The following is a 20,015-nucleotide window of genomic DNA, read 5'->3' on the forward strand; positions in this document are numbered from 1 at the left end:
CATCGCGTACCTGGAAGGCTGCGACGGTCCCCGCATTCCTCGTGTTTTTCTTCGTGGACTCAAATCCTTCACTCTGCAGAACGGCGTCCTCTACAAGCGCAACTTTGAGAGCAACACTGCAACATTTCTGCTCGTAGTCCCGTCCGAGTTGCGACCTGATATCTTGAGCGCTTGCCACGACGAACCATCTGCCGGCCACCTGGGGGTCAGTCGTACCTTAGCGAGGATTCGGCAGAGGTACTACTGGCCAAGATTACTTCCATCAGTGCGGACATACGTCAAAACCTGTCGCGACTGCCAGCGCCGTAAGTCTCCTCCCTTCAAACCCGCAGGATTTCTTCATCCCATAGCGCCTCCGAAGACGCCTTTCCAACAAGTGGGAATGGACCTACTCGGCCCTTTCCCGAAGTCATCCACTGGAAAACGTTGGATTGCTGTCGCGACGGATTATTTGACGCGGTACGCTGAGACAACGGCGCTTGCAAACGGAACTGCTGTCGAAGTGGCTACGTTTTTTGTACACAACATCGTGCTGCGTCATGGCGCTCCTGCGGTTATAATTACTGACCGTGGAGCTGCTTTCACAGCCCGCTTGACTCAGGCAGTCCTAGATCTGACCCACACCAGCCATAGGCGTACAACAGCGTACCACCCACAGACAAATGGTTTGGTAGAGCGCCTTAACAGAACCCTGGCCGACATGCTCTCCATGTATGTGGATGTGGAGCATAAAACATGGGACCAAATTCTCCCATACGTAACGTTCGCTTACAATACGGCCCTGCAAGAGACAACGCGGCTCACGCCCTTCCAGCTTGTCTTCGGTCGTCCAGTTGTTACTTCTTTGGATGCCATGTTGCCCGTCGACCCTCAGTGTGACCTAGAGTCAGATCTTGACGTCGCCACTTTCGTTCAGCGGGCTGAAGAAGCACGTACTGGCCAGGCAGCGAATACACCGTCAACAGCACGCCGACGCTGACCGCTACAATCTCGGACGGCGATTTGTTACGTACGAACCAGGCGACCACGTGTGGGTTTGGACACCAGTTCGTCGCCGTGGGTTGTCCGAAAAATTACTGCGCCGATACTTCGGACCTTAACGAGTTCTCCGCCGCATTAGCGACGTGACGTACGAAGTTTCACCGGCAACCCCAGGCCGCCCTTCGCGCAGACCACCGCATCCGGATGTTGTGCACGTCGTTCGTATGAAGCCGTACCACGACCGCCCTGCTGATTGTACTTGACGCTGAGTGCCGCCGGTTGTGTGTCGTGATATCTGTGTCTCACTTTCCGTGTCTAACCCATTTTCCCCTCTGTGAAAGCGGCCCGCATCGAGGCGATGCTGCAGGGGAGGGAGCAATGATACAGCTCAGAAGTGGACGAAGAAGAAGTGCTTCGCCATCTCGCTTGTGACGAGGAAGAAGAAGTGGTTCGTCTTCTTGCTGGTGACCGCTCGGCAGACTGGAGCAGTTCTTGTGTCTCTGTGTGCTGTGTAATATTCGTGACAATATATACACTGGACCGACATAGTTTACTTTTTAGTTGTGGTGCTCAGGCACCACGCTGCCGCCTGTTAATTCCATTAAGTAACCACCGCGGTTACCACGGCAACGACTGGGTTACGGTTTGCGTTATAACGCTTAAATCTGAGAACTGAAACGCAAGAAGTAAAGCTAACGCTTTATAATAGACCGCATGCTGAATGCTGCTTTACTAATCACAAAAAGCCTTAAAGGCTTTCAGAGTATAACCAGATTAATTTGATAAAACCCAATCACTCAGTATCCCGCTTGTTCTGTATTCTACACAAAAACACAGGTCGATGACGAATTCCGCTGTCTATCATCACATTTGAACGCGCCGTCAAACTCCGAAGCGTTCATGGCCAAGTTGCACATCAACCTGCCGTTCGGCTTGTCGCAGTGGTGGCTGCAGTAGCTGACGTAAAATGTCTGCGCCTCGGTCAGCGCCTCAAGCGATTTCAGTCGCAGCGGCCACTTGTTCGGGACCTGTGCCGAGCTTGTACGCATAGCAAGAAACGCCACGCCCAGGGCGAACAGGTCTCCAAGCTGCCGGCGCTCCCTACTGGAAATGGCACCGTCCAGCCTGCGCATGCGCGAGATATCGTTAACGCGGCCGTACACTGCGAATGACGCCGGCATGTTACACGATGTTTGCAAAACGGGATCTGGAAGGAACAAGTAGCAACGTTTCGACCAGGTACAGTCGCGGGTAAAAAAGATTAGCACACATAACGGAACACCAGAGCGCCAAAATGACAACGCGTGGCGCTGCGGGTGGCGAAGAGGCTGATAACGGGAGTGCCGGGCCGCTCCCATTCTACAGTATTAGGGGGGTTCAGCGGACTGCCACGGACACCAAAATTACTGGCTAAAAGCAGCGCTATCATCTATTGTTCCCGCGAGTTCCTTTTGATCGATCATCGCGGACTTAAAAAAAAACAGTAATAAAAAAGAAGCCATCTTTGCTCATGATGGCCGAGCCAAAATAAGAACAGTCACGTAGGGTCGGCACTTCAACGCTAGGGCGTTGCCCGCTTGATAAAGCTTACTTCCTGCCGTCCACCCCTTGGCTGCAAACACAGAAACGGCCCGTTAGGCAGGTCTGCGTACCGCAGCGCCGCTTGGTGAGATATACGAATTCTGATCGCCAGTGATCTGTGCTAATATTTTTTGCTCGCGACTGTACAAAGGGCAAAACGCATGTCTAGAACGAGCGAACTGTCGTTCCGCACCTCCCAAAGCCGCTGCGACCAGGAAGTCAAAAAATGACAATGAAATCCTATAAGTTTAACTGCACATGCTTACTTGCAGACCATTTTTAACCAAATGCTATCTATAGATATTGCGTGTTCCGCCCGAAATACGCCCAGAACGTGTTCTAGACAAGCGTTTTGCCCTCTGCTTTGTCAAGGCATTGTCGGTGACTGGGCCCCTTCTGGAGACGTCGATACCGCACTAGGTTACGTCATCCTAATTGATTTCTGGCCGTTATTGGACTCGGTCTTCCAGTCTCTTTCTGTAGTGTGTCCTGCCATGCCTGTAAATTCTTGTTTTACGCAACGAAATTCCGCCACCGCGGTGGCTCAGTGGGTATAGCACTCGGTTGCTGACCCGAAATACACGGGTTCCATCTCGTCCGCGGCGGTCACACTTGGATGGAGGCGAAATGCAAGAGGCCCGTGTACTGTGCGATGTCAGTGCACGTTAAAGAACCCCAGGTGGTCGAAATTTCCGGAGCCATCCACTACGGCGCCCTCATAGCCTCAGTCGTTTTGGGACGTTAATTCCCCACAAACCTTAGCAAAATTCCATATCAAATCTTTTTGCAGAAGCCAATTACGAAGCGGTGCAGCGATGTAATGCGGAATTGATATTAGAAAACGTCTAGTAAGGCTATCATGTGAGCAAGTAGGTGCAAAAAGGCTGCAGAATAGGGCTTCAGAGGTGGTACGAACAGAACGGATCCAATTCGCAGTGCCGTGAAACAAGTATTCATTACTGACTTTCGAATTTTGGATGATGGGCCAAAACACAACGTTCCATACCTAACAATTCTGAATAAAATCACTTTTGAACGGGAACCAGTTTATGAAAGCAATTTTTTCACATATTGGAAGATTTTACTATAACTATCAATGTATGCGCAAATCTCCCGTCGGCAGGCTGGAATTTTTGTGCTATTGACGTTCTTGCTCTCATCAAAAGCGTTCTCCACTGGTCTTTTATGGCACTCTTAACTGCTCGATGCGAGTGGTGGAAACGCTCTAAAAGAAATATTAAGGCGAAAGCCTTTAATGGCTCATTCTCCCGTCCGTCCGTCAGGCGTTACATCCAGCGCCTGGGTTGACTCATCGACGGGCGCAGCTGCCAAAAGGTGACGTCATCTTCGTCGACAGGTGGAGCTGTTGAGCGCTGCTCCGTCGTCAGCCGGTGTGCGGCAGCTAGTGGAAGAGGATGGCTCCCAAGCGGTGCAGCCGTAACAAACACAGGCAGTCATTGGCAGTCGAAGTAGCGCGGCAAAGGCTTTCGCCTAGCCCACTTTAGGCTGCCAGAAGGCCCCCATAGATTTTTTTTTGCTGCACAACGAAAGAATGGACCAGTACCTTCAATAGTTCCATAACAATGCCTTAGAGTATTTTAATATTCAAAATTTTTTATCCAAGAATATTGGACATGCACGTCATTTATGCTTTGTATGGACGTTAAGAAACTATGCTTTAAATGCTGAAGTATTGTGCGTGAGCAAAAAAAGCTAACCTGCAAGGAGACTGTTCGTTAGGTTCCCACCAGGTGGTATTGCGCCCCATCCTGTCTAGGGCGCGGCCGCGCAGGTCTATGGTGCGCACCAGCTGCCTAGCGAGCTGGAAGCCGAGCCCTGCGTAGGTCATGGCGGCCGACCCTCCACGAAGGTACGACGGCGGGAACAAGGCGCAAAGGCTCACCCGGAGCTCGTTCAGCGCGTACAGGTAGAGCATGTTGCCCGAACGCCAGCGGTACCTGCGAACGGTATATGCGCCATTACTCTACCCTCTCGCCGGTAACTGCTTCATTCACAAAGCAGATCACTTCGGTGAGCGAAGACCATTGACGAAGTATCGTGCAGGGCACTTTACCCGTGCCTTCCGGCTGCAGTATAATCCACAAGCAGTCCTATTTAGAACCAAGCCATTCAGAAGCAACTTCAAGACAATAGCGGGTATTGAAAATTCAGCAAGTGCGCTTGTGAGAGCTACTGCGAGGACAACAGGAGAGGCTCAGAGGGTGTGGAGAGAATGTGTGAAACGTATTTTGGAAGAATCAAACAAAAAACTAGCCTTTCTTGCTTTGTTTCAGCTGGAAACGCGTTGCCGGTTCTCTTGGACAACAGTGTTACGTGGGGAAAGAAAATGAAAATTGGTTTTCAGGAAAGGAAATGGCGCAGTAACTATGTCACGTATCTACGTGGACACTTGAACTGCGCCTTAAGGAAGGGATAGCGGAGGGAGTGAAACAAGAAAGGAAGAAAGATTGTTTTCGTTTATGGGGTTTTACGTCCCAATGCGACTCAGGCTATGAGAGACGCCGTAGTGAAGGGGTCCGGAAATTTCGACCACCTGAGGTTCTTTACCGTGCAGTAACATCGTTCCCTCACACGGGCCTTAAGGATTTCGCCTCGATCGAAATTCGACCGCCGCGACCGGGATTGAACTCTCGTCTTTCGGGTCAGCAGCCGAGCACCATAACCACTGAGCCACCGCCCGCTACGAAAGGAAGAAAGAGGTGCCTTAGTGGAGGGCTCAGGAATAATTTAGACCGCCTGGGGATCATTAACGTGCACTGACATCGCACAGCACACGGGCGCCTTTTTGCGTTTCGCCTCCGTCGAAACGGGTCCGCCGCGGTCGGGTTCGAACCCGGGTACTCCTACTCAGTAGCCGAGCACTCTAACCACTGAGCCATCGTGGTGGGTATGTGGGAAAACGCACTTGCAGGATTTTGAGTATCTCCTATTCTACAGGTTTCGAGATGCTGTCAGTGCTGACACCCGGCGAGAATCAGACTTTTGTAGACTGTTTATTGTAACCTACAAAGTGTCAGTTTTGGCACTGTTCTGCCAATAACGCGCCTGCCGAGTCGCCAATATATCAGTGTGGCGACTCTTGTTCGAACCGAGCTTAAAGCCTACAGTGCTTCAGTAAAATTGAAATAAACGCGCGAATTCTCGTTTTATCCTGAAATTCGTGTAGTCAGTTAATCAGACCCTACCTAGACGTCAACAGGCTATCGTAGTAAGGGCTCGCAAGTGCAGTCCTCAGGGCCTCTCTTGATTGCAGCCAAATCTTCAAGAAACTCTTCGCCTCGCCGGAGAAGTTGGTGTACAGCGAGTCTACTGAACCCAGGTGCAAGTACGGTTCGGGAGGCCACAACCGCATCGACGCCAACGAGTCTAGTTTGCTCCGCGCTTCCATCTTTGTCGACTCTGCTATCGTCTGCGACGCATTCACCAGGGTTACCAGAGCCGCCGAAGTCCAGTTCAGCACAGCGACCACTTTGTCACGATCGCTGGCGTTGAATGCCTCCCGAAAAGCGGGCGACGCGTAAGCGATGCCGAACGATTCCTGGGAAGCGACGAAGCACAGGACGCGACTCGTCACATCGCTCGTTGACGGATTGAACCCCAGGGATTCAAAGTCTGCGTTTATGATCCAGGCGTACGCGTAAGCAAACGTCCAGCCAACGACGTTCCAGAGCCTCTGGTTCGAAAGGTAGCCCATGATATTGCCGACTCGTTTGAATTGCGGCTCGTTCAAAACGAGCACTTTCGTTGCGGCTGAAACGTTGATGGCGTCGTGAAGATATTTGCCTAGGAGCGTTGTCCATTCAGCCGAAGACACGCTGGTTCCAAAAAGCATGGCGAAGTCTTTCAGCGGCAAAAAGTTATAGAACTCTTCCTCGTCGGCATAGGTGTCAGTGGCAAGCAGGACCTTTCTGAACGCTGCCTCGTCCTGCCGAAGTTCCGCCAACTCCGCTTCGCTAAGTGTGACTTTGCCGCCACTCAGAAAGTGTGACATGTTCTGGACGACGTCGGCGTAAGTAATATTGTCGGCTTCTGCAAATTGCTCCATGCGCAGAGCGGGTACGTCTCCGATGTCCCCGATGATGATGATAGGAGCACCTTGGTTCGAATCCTGAGACACCGTGACGTCGAACCAGAGGGCCACTCTCCAGTTGACGGTGAGGTCTAGGAGGACATCCAGCACTCCAGACAGGCCGGCGCCGGCTTTGGAAGCTGCAGCTGGATGTGGCCACGGAATTCCCCGTTTCCGCATGAATGCCACGAAGCTATCCACCTCTGAGCTGGCACCGCGATCCAAGCATTGGGCGAAAGCAGTGAAAGCCTTGACCGCCGCTGAAGAACCGCGGTAAAAGGTGAAAAAGGCCTGCATCCAAGGATAAATAAAAAGTAAAAAAAAAAAAAACGCTGAGGCAGCGTTAGCAATATCGAACGAATATTGCGACTATAGCCATCTTCGCTATATCCGGTACAAACTTTTCGTTATATCCGGATATCTAATATTTGAGCCCAGCGTATACAGCTCAAGAAGACAAATTGTTTGACGCCACTTCGAATGCCGTACGTCAATTAGTTTGGCCGTAATGAACGTTTGAAGTTTCAAGAAGTCACGGTTTGGGGAACCAAACGTCGTCGGTGCAGATCCCTATGACATGCTACGTTTTGATTCGACTAGTAATCTTATAGTCCGCAACGCGTTGAATCGTTTGATACTACTCCGAACGTTCTACGCCAATTAGATGATCTACAATCTGATTACGCATGGTGCCACCCAGTGGTCCCACTTGAATGGCCTAGTGTTTCATACTAACGTGAGCTTGAGTAACGCTAGTATTCGAGATAACGCTCTAAAAAACGTTTCGTTCCAGAAATGATCACTTGTTGCCGGAATAGTAACCTGCCGAGACCACTGCTAGACAAATGTCTCTCCATGCTGTATGGAATTTTTTTTTGTCTTGCTCCAAACGCGACTCTCTTATTATTAATTTCATTGAACTCTTCACTACATTTCTCTTAGCTTCCACCCTGTTGGATTTGTTAATTTTTAGTTCGGCTGGTCAACATAAGTTCGCGATAGAAAATTCTGGCCACCGCGGCAGCATTCCAATGGAGGCGCAAAGCAGAATTCGCCTGTGTAATATGGGATGTAAGTACATGCTAAACATCTCTATATGATCGAAATTATTCCGCACCCATCCATTACGAAACACCATGTTGGGTGAGTTGGCTTCTACATTGCATGGCTCCACTAAGATACCGCATTCTTTCTTTCCTTATTTCACTCCTTCCTTCATTCCTTCCCTCACTTCGCGGTTGAGGTGTCCACCGACAAATGAGACAGTTACTGCTTTCTCTTTCTTCAGACCAAATTTTTCCATTAGATATATTTAACATGCGCTGGCATCTTTAATGTGCGATGTCAGTGCACGTTACAAATCCCCAAGTGGTCGAAATTATTCCGGAGAACTGTACACTACGGCACCTCATTCTTCCTTTCTTCTTTCACTCCCTCCTTCAATCCATGCCCAGTCAATCGAGGCAAAGAGTGTTGCAGCACGTCACATGTCCTCACGACAAGTTTTCAGTTTCCAGGGAGAGGATTACCTGCGCATCTCCGAACGCTTTCACGACCTCGTGGCTGTAGATACGCAAGAGCGTGTCCCTCGTTGTCTGGGCCTCGTGGCTTCGACCGCAGACGTGCGCGTGCAGGTCCGCGCAGGGGTCGGCGGACTCGTTCATCGTGGCCAGGATGGACCTGGCATGCAGCACGCAGTCCTCGGTGTCGCAGACGTCGGCAGGAGGGGAGTGGAAGATACTGCGCGCGTACTGGACCACCAGGCTGGACACCGCGACCAGTGCAAGCACAAGCGCCACCAAGCCAGCGCTGAGAAAGTACCGGGATGCCGTATGTTCCCCTAGGCGGCGCTCTGGTGGCTTCTGAGGAATTCAATGGAAAAAAGCATAGTGTAGAACTGTATTGATACTGGAAAAGGCAGATCAGGAAAGAATTTTTCTGTGATAACTCAGGAGGTAGGGCCCTACTCTTTGAAGCTAGGTCAGGGTGTCTTAGAACGCGCAGCTACAAAAAGAAATTTAACGAAGAAGATGACACATGTGCAGTGTGTGGTAGGTCCGTGGAAACAATTTAGCAACTCATACTAAAATGTGATGGAATCCATCCGGATGTCGATGCAGGCACAATCACTCTTCCGGAGGCCCTAGGGTTTAAAGATAACAATGGTCATGTAAATAAATCTGCAGTGGAAGTTAGCAAAAAGCTATTGGAGAATTGGTGGCTGGAAAGCAGAGATGTGGCATAAGGTTAGAAGTATAGGGATCCGTAGGTAAAGACGATGGCGAATCTTAATGAGAATTGACAACACAATTGAACAAAAATAGACGATATGCGAAATTGCTTGGTGGTCTGCCAACACGGCGCCCACAACTTCCGGTTTCCATCTCGATTCGGGCGAGCTCGTCGAGCTGGTGCATCGTTTGCTATGCGTACATTCTTGATATCGGTATAGCTGTCATGAATCTTGCGTGTGAAATTTCAACAGGCAAGCTTCAGCTGCTGCGTTGTTTTCACTGCTGATCTTTTACCAAATATAGGTACTTTCAGTAAGCGCCAACTTTCTCCTACAGCGTCCTGAGCTTCGCTTGAAGTCTGGCGTTGATGATAGCCAGAATCGGCACTGGGAAGTGTGTTGGCAAGTCGAACTCTGCGCCACTGTCATTTTAATTCGCGCATTAAAGCACCGGTTCAAGCATCACGCATTCTCACGGCTATTTCATTCCCAGGTGGACGCGATTTCGTCTGGTGGGGTAGCGACCGGTTATTTTGTGCTGAGTGCACAGATGTCTTGACAAACTTCTGTGACAGTGTGAACTTTCGTTCGCGCCGACGCCAGGAGCTTCGTGCATTGCAGTATATTCACACAGGACCCTCGACCAGCTGCGTAATGTGATTCCTTTAGTGCAATGTACAATGCACATCCGCGGTTTTCAACGTCACCGTTTCAGAGCCCGGCGCCGGCTGATTTTCGCCGCAATTCGTTGAAACCGCGCCTTGCTTAAGACGCAGTTGAAGCGAGTATTGCGATGTTGTCAGTCGATATCAACAAGAGTAAAGTGGGCACATATAATTCCAGATATTGTAAGCAAAGACGTAGTTTTTTTTTTCAGTTAAGCACTGAGCTACCGCGGCGGCTTGATTAGAGAAAGAGCGCACAGCTGTAGGTGCCTGCACGGACTCGATACGCTGGTCAAGCTGTGTATGCGAGGTGAAATTCGCATGTTCGGTTGCCTCCGACACTTAATTCGCTTCCTCCCAAACCTACACAAATTTCTTTGTTGCGAAGCAAGCTGTTGGAGCTTGCCACAACGACAAAATATGATGGCCTGAAGAGTTTTCAGTACAATGTTGCACGTACTTTCTAGCTTGGAAATGCGTCCCGCCTTCACAATAAAGTAGCTTTTTTTTTTTCTCACTTTCGCCGCCGGAGATATCGAATGTTTAGGAATCCTCAAAAAATAAAGCATTCGCACCTCAGTTTTTATACGTAGGATGCATGGCCTCACAAAGACGCGTTAACGCGCATAACATATGCGGGCGTGATCACGTACGATATTATAAGAAAACAATGTGTGGGATCTTGCAACAACCCCATGGTCCAGAGAGATTGCTAGCCCTTCCAAAACTAATAGAACACGGGAAAAACTTAATTGAACACGTAACAAAAGCAGTAATGTGCGTGTGGTTCTTCGAGTGCGCTTAGTACGCCACGGCATGAGCAATCGAGGTTTTTAGATGGCGCGCACTGAGTGCCCATGGCCGCGATTTACCTGCACATTAATGAACGTGCTTCTTCGCGACTGGAATACACGCTTGAGGAACACAGGCGTACGCTCGCTCAAAAAAATTACCTTCTCTATTACGTTGCTCAAGTATGCGTCTACATATATTCACGCCCAACCGGAGAGTTAATAAATGCACTAAATCGTATTCTAATTTTGATCAGAGGCAACAAATGATGTGGTCCGTATCTTAATGTAAACGCAAATCAGCTAGTAAGCGTTGTGAAAAATCAGCGCAGAAAGCGCAAGCTGTGCACTGAATGGCTTGCTGACACACGATACCTCACATGGCATTTGCAGTTACTAAAACGTTGGGACAGAGTAAAGAAAAAATAGAAAAGCGAAAAGCCGGAACGCACCTAGTTCTGGCACGCATCATAGTTTCTTTGCATAGTGGACAGCATAGCGTAAAAGCGCATCGTCATTCCACTTTTCAAACGAAGCGCAGCCGTTTTAACCCAACGCAGGGCCGCGGTTTCGTTTTCTGTACCGTACCAACTTGGAGGACTTAGCTCTCGGAGCGCCGAGAGATGGCGCTGCGCATTTCGCATATCGTCTATTGCCACCACCCCGTTTCTAAGTTGTTGGCGCTGATGTATCAGCGAGATACATGCGGGTCATTCATTTTTTCACTTTCTATTTTTGTACACAAAAGCTTCAGGGCTGCGAATGACGCGTAAGAAAATGCTAAGTTTAACTAGAAGGAGCGCAGACTTTCTTCCCTCTTCAGGGCCACGAAGAAGTGACCGCTACCACGCCATGCCTGCGGGGGCCACACTAGACACCTTTAGCGCACAGTGCACCGTGTTACCTTTAACGGAGTACCGGAAGCCCGCGCGCCGACAGTGCGCATACGTAGATCACCTAGAAGGCGCCAGATGGCGCCAGGCACCCGGCAACTGCACGCTCGCTTGCCGCGTCAGGACCAATCAGAGCGTGTGCACTGACGGTGGGCGAGCTCTCGTTACTCCGGTAACGGCAATACGGTACACAGTGTGCTAGACACGTCTACCATAAGAAATGCAACGTTGCTGTTCACGTGACCACCACTAGAGTAAACTGGAAGTATTAGCTCACTGTACCCACCACCTAATCACCGCCCCCCCCCCCCCCCGGTGTGCAAAGTCATAGGAACTCACATAGGTGTCCCTTTTCGGCGCTGGAGGAGTTGAGCCACTAGCAGTGGGACCACGCAGGGGTTCCACGAAGGGAGAGGTTCGGATCACTATGCCTTGGGAAATGCACTGGTCTATGGTGTCTCGCCAGCTCATGGGCTCACGGGGGTCCGAGGAAGGATCTTCGAAGCGGCGGTGGCCGATTTCTTTGAGGGATATGAAGCGCTGCTTCATTTTTGCCGGCAGCGGTTCGAGCCCCGCTCGGGGGGGATTCTTTTTTCTGCCGGATCCCGTTGTCATGACGACGGTAGGGCGCTCCAATTGGCTTCCCTCCTGCCGCTATGGGAAAAATTGGCGCCAGCGTCTGTACTGGCTGGACAATGATGTATATGTAAGATTCGTATCCATGACCTAGCCAAAAATCTTACCAAGTGAACTTATGTAGCTCGAGATTGCTCGTTAATTCAAGCCACGCTCTGTACTTTAACGGTACACCCTACCACTTTCCTTTCCATACCTCGCTCTGCTGTCGTACTGATTCGAGTTTTTTCTTTAGCCGCCAAATTTCATCCCTTTAAGGGACTAGTGCGGAATACATCGGTTGGACTTTTTATGCGAAGCATACTACTTTAGCTACCACTTCAGCCCTTCACCGTGGTTATGTGCCTCCAAATCAGGTTATACATGACGTCACACCACGTGACACAATGACGTCACGGCAGTGGAGAAACGGGGGCCCACCTCGCGCCGTCGCTGTGGTTGTGCACCTCCAAATCACGTGATACATGACGTCACACCACGTGACACGATGACGTCACGACAGTGGAGAAACGGGGGCCCACCTCGCGCCTCGCTGTGGTTGTGCGCCTCCAAATCACGTGATACATGACGTCACACCACGTGACACGATGACGTCACGGCAGTGGAGAAACGGAGGCCCACCTCGCGCCGTCGCTGTGGTTGTGCGCCTCCAAATCACGTGATACATGACGTCACACCACGTGACACGATGACGTCACGACAGTGGAGAAACGGGGGCCCACCTCGCGCCGTCGCTGTGGTTGTGCACCTCCAAATTACGCGACACGATGATGCTTCGCATTCTCCAGGCTTAACCAAGTTAAGCCTCAGCCTTTTTTTTTTCAGAACATTGATATGGGGCTGTTCATAACGTGTAACTGCCAACTACATTCTTGTCTATCCTTAATATTCTCCCGTTAATTCTTATCATAGTCCTCAAGTGCTGTGACTAATTGACCTGGCTACAAATACATGAATTGTGTGCCCCATTTCGAAAAATGTCGAGAACAACACATAACTGGTTTCTTTTCCCCTATATCTCGTCGGATTTTGAGCTCTGACGCATAATGAATATGTAGCAGCTCGATCAAATTTCGACTTTAATAGACGTACTTCCTCGCTAATTCCAGCTCCTCACTGCCTCGATATTGAACATTTCTTTTCACGGAGTTCAGAATTTCCGTGTTCCTTACAGTGTAACCTATTTCTACTTCAGTTAAGCCCTAAGACCTTCTATCATGCGAAACGTGCAGAAAAGAGATAAAAGGGAGTAACCCATCCTCTAACTCCCTTTTATGAAGAGAGTGCGCTAGATGACAACTTAGTCCCTTTTTACTCCCATATAGGTGTATCTATGTATAGAGTGTACAGAGACCATCAGGCCATTTCAGCAACTGCTTCCTTCTATGCAAGCTTAAAGATACCTACGCCAGCGTCGCTGCCCTCGTAGGCGGTGATGAGGGGAGAGTGCGATGCTGGCTTGGTGGGGACGACCTTTCCCGTCGAGACGCTGCGGTCTATCGATGCTCGGTTGCTGAGGGGCTCGCGGGGGTCCAGGGAAGGCTCCTCGGAGATCTCTTCCACGACCTGGGCGTCCTCCGTCGCAACGACTCCGGCGTCCTTCTGCCGACAACGATGCGAGCGAAAAAAAAAAGTCTTTTTTAAAATCGTTTTCTTTTAATGCACGAATTACATTTTGCGCTTCCCTCATGCCCGCCCATTAATTTTAGGACATCGCGCCTGAATAACATTAACAAGGTGAGCTTACAGTCATTGACAATTGAACTGCAGCAGTGTTGAAAAAAAGGAACGTGTGTGTGTGTGGTAGGGGGGGGGGGGGGCGTCTTCAGAGGCCAACATCAGCATTACATGAAGAAATAGGATCGATAAAATGCAATACAGCGCTGATTCTGTAATCATCCTTGTCTACCTTGTGCAACTCTGATCCTCACCCGTAGACTCCCGGTGCGCAGTAGGTGGCGATGGAAAGACCTACTGAATCCGTGCTTTTCAATCAATAAGCTGTACTTCGTAGTAAAGAAAGCTTGCGCGAAGAATGGAACAAAAAAAATGTCAGTAGATGATCTCTACTCAGTTCCCTGGAGCCCTACTGGACAGTTTTCAATCCAGAAAAATGAAATCCAAAATACGCCACAAAACAGCAGGCCTTAAGAGCTATTGTCACAGGTAGGTTTACTGTGATATAAATGCAGGTCTATACGCTTCATGAGTACTTACGCTGCTCTCTTTAGCAGCAGAAGGAACGTTGGAAACGAAGCGGTCCGGAGATCGCGAGCTGACAACTTCGCCCATCGACACGGGTTGATCTGTCGAGCTTCGCCCAGGCAGGGATTCGTGGGTGTCCGTGTACGACTCGTCGGCACTGGACTGGCCAGCTCCGCTGGCGTCAATGTTAGAAGCCGTACCGTCCTTCTGCAGTAAAGTTGTATGCAACAAACGTTTGATAATTTCTGACGAGTTAAAGTACTATTAGTACCACTGTTACGTTATTCGCCCTCTGAAACCACTTCATCGTCAAGTCCTCTCGTTGACATCTTGCTGAATCCAATCAAGCAATTGCCACGGGACACCAAAGACACCCCTGACCTCTTATTAGGGTAGGTCACAGTTACCAACAGCTTGGCCGTAACAAGAGCATCTGAACCTATAAACCTGCAGCCTATGTCTGTTCGCAACCTGATTGTTAAGCCTGGCGCAAATTCATACATAGAGTTGATTATTGCGGGAAATTGGGCGTGTTGGTACATGGTGTGCGGAAAATTACTGCAGTGCCAAATAGTGGACTACGGACGAAGAATGAAAAAAATCGCAGGACCTTTACGCGCATGCAAAGCTAATGTTGTAGCATTAGCTGTGGTGTTCCAGCAAAGACAGAAGCCGGGCGCCGGGCGGGGGGACCCTTGTACCCATCTTTGTTCGACGGCAGAGTTTAAAGAAACGACCTCCAGCAGCCGAAGCGGACACAATCCCCTAGATCATCATTCGCCTCTCACCTTGTCTCTTCTTTCTCCCACTCTCTCTACCCTCCTTTCCTCTAAAAGTGGAGAAGAGTATTTCCCTCTATCCACCTTTCCACATGCCAAACGAGGCAGGTGGTGCTGCAGACGACGACGCAGCGAAACTGAGGTGCGAGCTAATAACAGCTAACGCTGTAAAATTAGCGCTGAGCTTTTAAAGTTGTAAGTTCAGGGAAAGAGAGAGACAACCCACTCTTTCCTTCGTGGTTACTACGGATTTCTGAGCTGCAGTAGCTTTTTCTTTTATTCTTATATAGCCTAGTCTGCTGTGGTTCTTGGCGGAAGCATAGTTCTCAAAGAGGACATGAAATTCTTCTAAAGCCATCACTACGAATTCATATGTAGTAACTCGCTAGCAATTCGTACCAACCGCAACAAAGAATGTAGGGATAGAGCGAGACCTGCGGTGCCACTACACAGCACGAAGCTTCATGTTGTTTACTCGCGTCAACTCTATGTACAGTCTTTGTCAGAAGTATACAGCCCAAGAAGTCTGCTTCTGAGCAGTGCAGCGCAGCTCCTCTTGCATACTCAGGGACCCTAATATCATGAAGGTTGGAGTAACTTAAGCCATCAACCCTCCCAAGCTTGGGACTCTCAAACGTGCTGAAGAGCTCCGCTACAAGGCTTGGAAGTAAAAGCCTTGGGCTGTATTTTTTGACAAAGACTGGCTGTGTTTTTGCGCGTCATTCACATATCATGCCCCACAATCTAGCCAGTCAAGCCACACTTCTCCGACGCTGCGAGTTTAAAGGGATACTGAGGCGGTTTTCGAATCTGCTAACCTTCTAGGGTTTTGAAGTAGTGTCATTGCTGATCACGTCTGTGAAATTATTTTTTCGATGTTGGCTAAAACAGTGGCGCAATCACCAATTAAAAACGCGATGTTTAAATTTCCCGCGCCCCGCGCGAGCGCAGGAGAGGGGAACAGCGGAGAGGGAAACCTCGTCCATGTCGGCCAGCGTGACGTCATGTTGAGGAGCCGGGGATGCTTCGGCGCACCCGAGCGCGCTTTCAGCGCGCGTTGTTTCTCGTGCTGCATGCGTTGTTCCTCGTACTGCGTCCGTTGCGACGTACAAAGCGTGTCAGCCGACCTTGAGAATCAGATTCAACAGGTACTACTCTGCGTTCGTGTCCACGAACAACTACGGCCGCGACTGTGTCGTCTTCCACTGTTTTCCGCAAGACCACAAGCTCGCAGCGCAACCGCTCGCTGCTGTGACGAAGAATTCAAGCCGTCTAAAGCAAGCTTACTCTGCTCGAAACACTTTCGTAAGAGCGGCTACAGGCAGAGCTTGTCCTAGTGTGATCTCTGGAGATTTCTGTCGAAAAGGCGCGGCTGAACCATGACACAGTTCCATCGATTTCCTCGCGCATAAGAGGCGTGTCACCATTCCGAAGAAGCGCCTCTTTTAAAAGTAGAAACATGCTCACTTAGCCCCTGAAGAAACCATATAGAGGCTTAAGCATGTGTCGCTCTTCTCAGCTTAGGTGCGGCCAGACCACCTGAGACGTGCTCAGCAAGGCTCAGCGCTTAGTGATTTTATAGTGATTATAGTGATTTTATACTCGGTTCGACGTGTCCAAGCAAGCAAGCAGAGCAAAGCACAATAAAGCAAAGCAAGCAAGCATCGAAGCTCTTCATATGCGGCATCTCGTTTAATCCTAGCTAAGCAATTAAAATGAAAGCATTCGACGTTGATTTCGGATGCAAATTTATGAGATAAATGAATGCCAACCGAGTTTTTGCAAAAAAACACCGCAACCTTACTCGGTTTCTTTATCAAGTTGTGACAGCGGGTGAGTTGCAGCTAGCTTGGCTTTTAAACACATATAGTTGGCAACTACTTCACTGAACCTAAACTGCACATCTATGAAGGGCGAACGTTTCCGATGCAGCGCTTAATATTTTCTGGCATCTGCTGAACGCGTCAGGAGTGAAGCGTATTTGTGCGCGTATTTGGCTTGGTTTCCAGCGCACCATGATTGCGTCAATATCTTGTGGTCACATTGCCTCGCAGTGCTTGGCCACTGCGCTTCGCTAATTTTGACACAAACTTTGTGCTCCTTCATCGTTCACTTGAAATACTTTCTTGCCCCAACCTGCAACGCCGGGTACTGAGAACAGGATTTACACAGTGCTTTGGGCCTTTTCTTTAGGATGACGCTCTTCCGGGCGAGCCAGGAGGCGTACGGTGGTAGTAATTGACTTGAGTATTGTTCGCACCCCTTCCTTTCCGAGAATACGAGCCGATGTTGTGCTGGCCCCTTTTACGCAGGGTCTGTATCGCGTCTTTGACGCTGGCGTATGCTTGTGCTAGGCATAGAATTTTTTGCTTGTGTCTTTTTTGGTTTCAGGCGATACGTGGAATGAGCAAACTGTAGTATCCTTTTCTTCGGTGGTCAGTAAAAAAAAAATAGTCGCCGTATTCGCTTTTACAACGACACGGAAAGCTGCGATCTGCCCTCAACGCAGCGCCGGATCCGTATCGGCAGCTTCTCCAGTCCTCAAAGTGACGTCACGACCTCTCTTGACCAATCACGGGCGGCGGCGCGCCGCGCGGCGTGCCCCGCGGCACAGGCCGCATATTTCGGCTAAAAAAGGCAATTCGCGCTTGTTTTTGCCTTATTTGGATGCGATATTCCAGTATACAGCATGAAAAACTATAGGATGCCGCTGCCAGCCCGATTTTCAGAAAAAGTGCTTGTCTCCCTTTAAAGTGACATTCAGCGTGTTCCACCAACGAATTAAGAAGGGAATAAAGATTGATTGATTCTGACTGACTTTTTGATTGAGTCTTACTGACTTATTGATTGATTGATTGATTCTGGCTGACTGATTGACTGAGACTGCCTGAGACTGACTGACTGACCTACCGACTGTCCGACTAACTGACTGAATGACTGACTACTGACTGACTGACTGACTGACTGACTGTCCGACTGACTGACTGACTGACCTACCGACTGTCCGAGTAACTGACTGAATGACTGTCTGACTGACTGACTGAGACTGAGTGATTGACTGACTTACTGTGACTGACTGACCTACCGACTGTCCGACTAACTGACTGAATGACTGTCTGACTGACTACTCACTGACTGAGACTGACTGACTGACTGACTGACTGACAGTGACTGTCTGACTGACCTACCGACTGCCCGACTAACTGACTGACTACTGACTGACTGACTGACCTACCGACTGTCCAACTAACTGACTGAATGACTGTCTGACTGACTACTGACTGACTGACTGAGCGACTGACTGACTACTGACTACTGACTACTGACTGACTGACTGACTGACTGACTGACTGACTGACTGACTGACTGTGACTCACTGACCGACCGACCGACCGACTGACTGACTGAGACTGACTGACTGTCAGCTCACCTTGTCTTCCAGCTGGGACTCCTCGCACGACGACTGATGTGGCTGTCCTGCCTCAGGCCCTTGCTGTTGCTCCGGCGCAGCCATTCTCTCAAGCATAGGTGGGCTGTGGAGACGACTGGCTAGTGCGCCTTCATCCACGGACGTGCGCTTTCTCGCGGAGTCAGTGGAGTAGTATGTAGAGCTTCTGGAGTGTTGAGTGCGCAATCCTTGAGTGGAGAAACTCCATTCCTGGTCAGGGCTGCTTTTCCTCGTCTCATCGCTCATGATAGTTGGCTTGAGCGGCGATCAGTTTGCCTGACAGAATTCTTAGTGTCTTGGCGCCTGCGCAGTCAGAGAAGAATTGATATTACTTTCAGGCCATGGGTCACGATGCTTAAAGGGACCCTGCAATGATTTGCATAATGTAGTGAAACAGATCTGTACAGGCAGGTCTTTGTGGATATTCGAATGAAATTTGAAAGCTCTACGTAAACGCTATAATTTAAAATATTTTTTAAAAATCGTTGTCGCAGTAGCTCCCAACCGATTAGGGCAACGCACATCACCGCGCGTCCCCTACCCCGATGACGTCAGTGGGCAGAATTGCCAGCCTTCAAGATTGAAACGCATTGCAGTCCAACTTCTGACAATCAGATTGAAAGGCTGGGTTTATCCTGCTTTCCTTGAGCGCCCTCATAAAAGTGGTCTATAGACAGCCTATAGACTTCTTATTGACTCTATTGCCTTTCTATAGATATTCGCTTCTGTCTATTCACAGTCTATAGACTGCCTACAGACAGAAGTCTACTAAACCTGCATAGCTATAAATATATAGATTGTCGCTAGACTGTCTATAGGATCTGTATTGCCTACAGACTATTCTCTAGTATTTGTCTATGGACGGTATATGATCGACTTTATAGACAACAGCCTGTGGACAGTCTATATGCTGTCGACAACTATTTTTAAGGGCAGTCAACTCGTCTGTGGCTGAGAACCTTCTTAAGAAGAAAAAACCGAGAAATGCGAAAATGTGAATGAGTGGACGCTTGGGAAAAAAAGCCCACTGTTTTGCCCTATATGCAAAAAGTCACCCACCATGCATTAAAGGTAGCAGACAGCCATGCCATCCCTGTGGTGGTTTTAGCTCCACAAAATCTCGCCGGTTATGCCCTGGGATCAGTGGAAAGGGAGCTGGCCGAGTGTATGCGGAACAAAGCATGCCAAATTGTTTATGAAATGTGTCGTGGCTGTCGTCTACCATATTCCACTGTAGTTTGGACGCGTCTACATAGACTAGACGGGCCGCTGTGTTTATGACCACGCAAGAAAACATGCGCATCGATCAAAAATGGAGAAGAAGCGAACATGCCCGCTCATGCATCGCATGCAAGGGTTGCGAGCCACGACTTGAGAGTATCGAGATTCTAAGTAGAAGCAGAGCACAATAGCGCATGAGCTGTTGGAGGTGTACCTCATCAAGAGAAACGCGCCACTTGCGTCAGTGTAACATCAGTTTCTTTGCGTAACTTAGTGACAATATTTCTGCAGCAGTTGCTTAACATGCGCACTGGCCAAACTTGCAATCCTTTTTTTCTTTCGGAAAGTTATTTTCATTGCCTTTATGATCTGTTACTTCGAAGGCAATAAAATCAGTTGAAAGTTTGTGCTCGTCCCGTCAAACTTGTCTCCTGTGAGTGTCCTTTACATCAGTGCACAACACGAGGAAATACTATGGGGGCACTTTAGCAG

General features: G+C 49.4%; 1 protein-coding gene across 1 annotated transcript; it reads right to left on the reverse strand.

Annotated features, from left to right (window-relative positions):
* Positions 1-1,802: 1,802 nt before the first annotated feature.
* On the reverse strand, positions 1,803-18,368 carry LOC149348969 (endothelin-converting enzyme 1-like). The gene is made up of 7 exons (XM_089541877.1): positions 18,285-18,368; positions 14,088-14,282; positions 13,278-13,472; positions 8,182-8,514; positions 5,769-6,943; positions 4,281-4,520; positions 1,803-2,106 (listed from the first exon to the last, which is right to left on the reverse strand). Exons 1-7 carry the CDS (start codon positions 18,366-18,368, stop codon positions 1,803-1,805), a joined length of 2,526 nt encoding a protein of 841 aa, XP_089398003.1.
* Between the last annotated feature and the right edge of the window lie 1,647 nt (positions 18,369-20,015).

Source organism: Amblyomma mixtum, chromosome 4, assembly GCF_055824585.1.
Source record: "Amblyomma mixtum isolate Tamu chromosome 4, ASM5582458v1, whole genome shotgun sequence".
NCBI lineage: Eukaryota > Metazoa > Arthropoda > Arachnida > Ixodida > Ixodidae > Amblyomma > Amblyomma mixtum.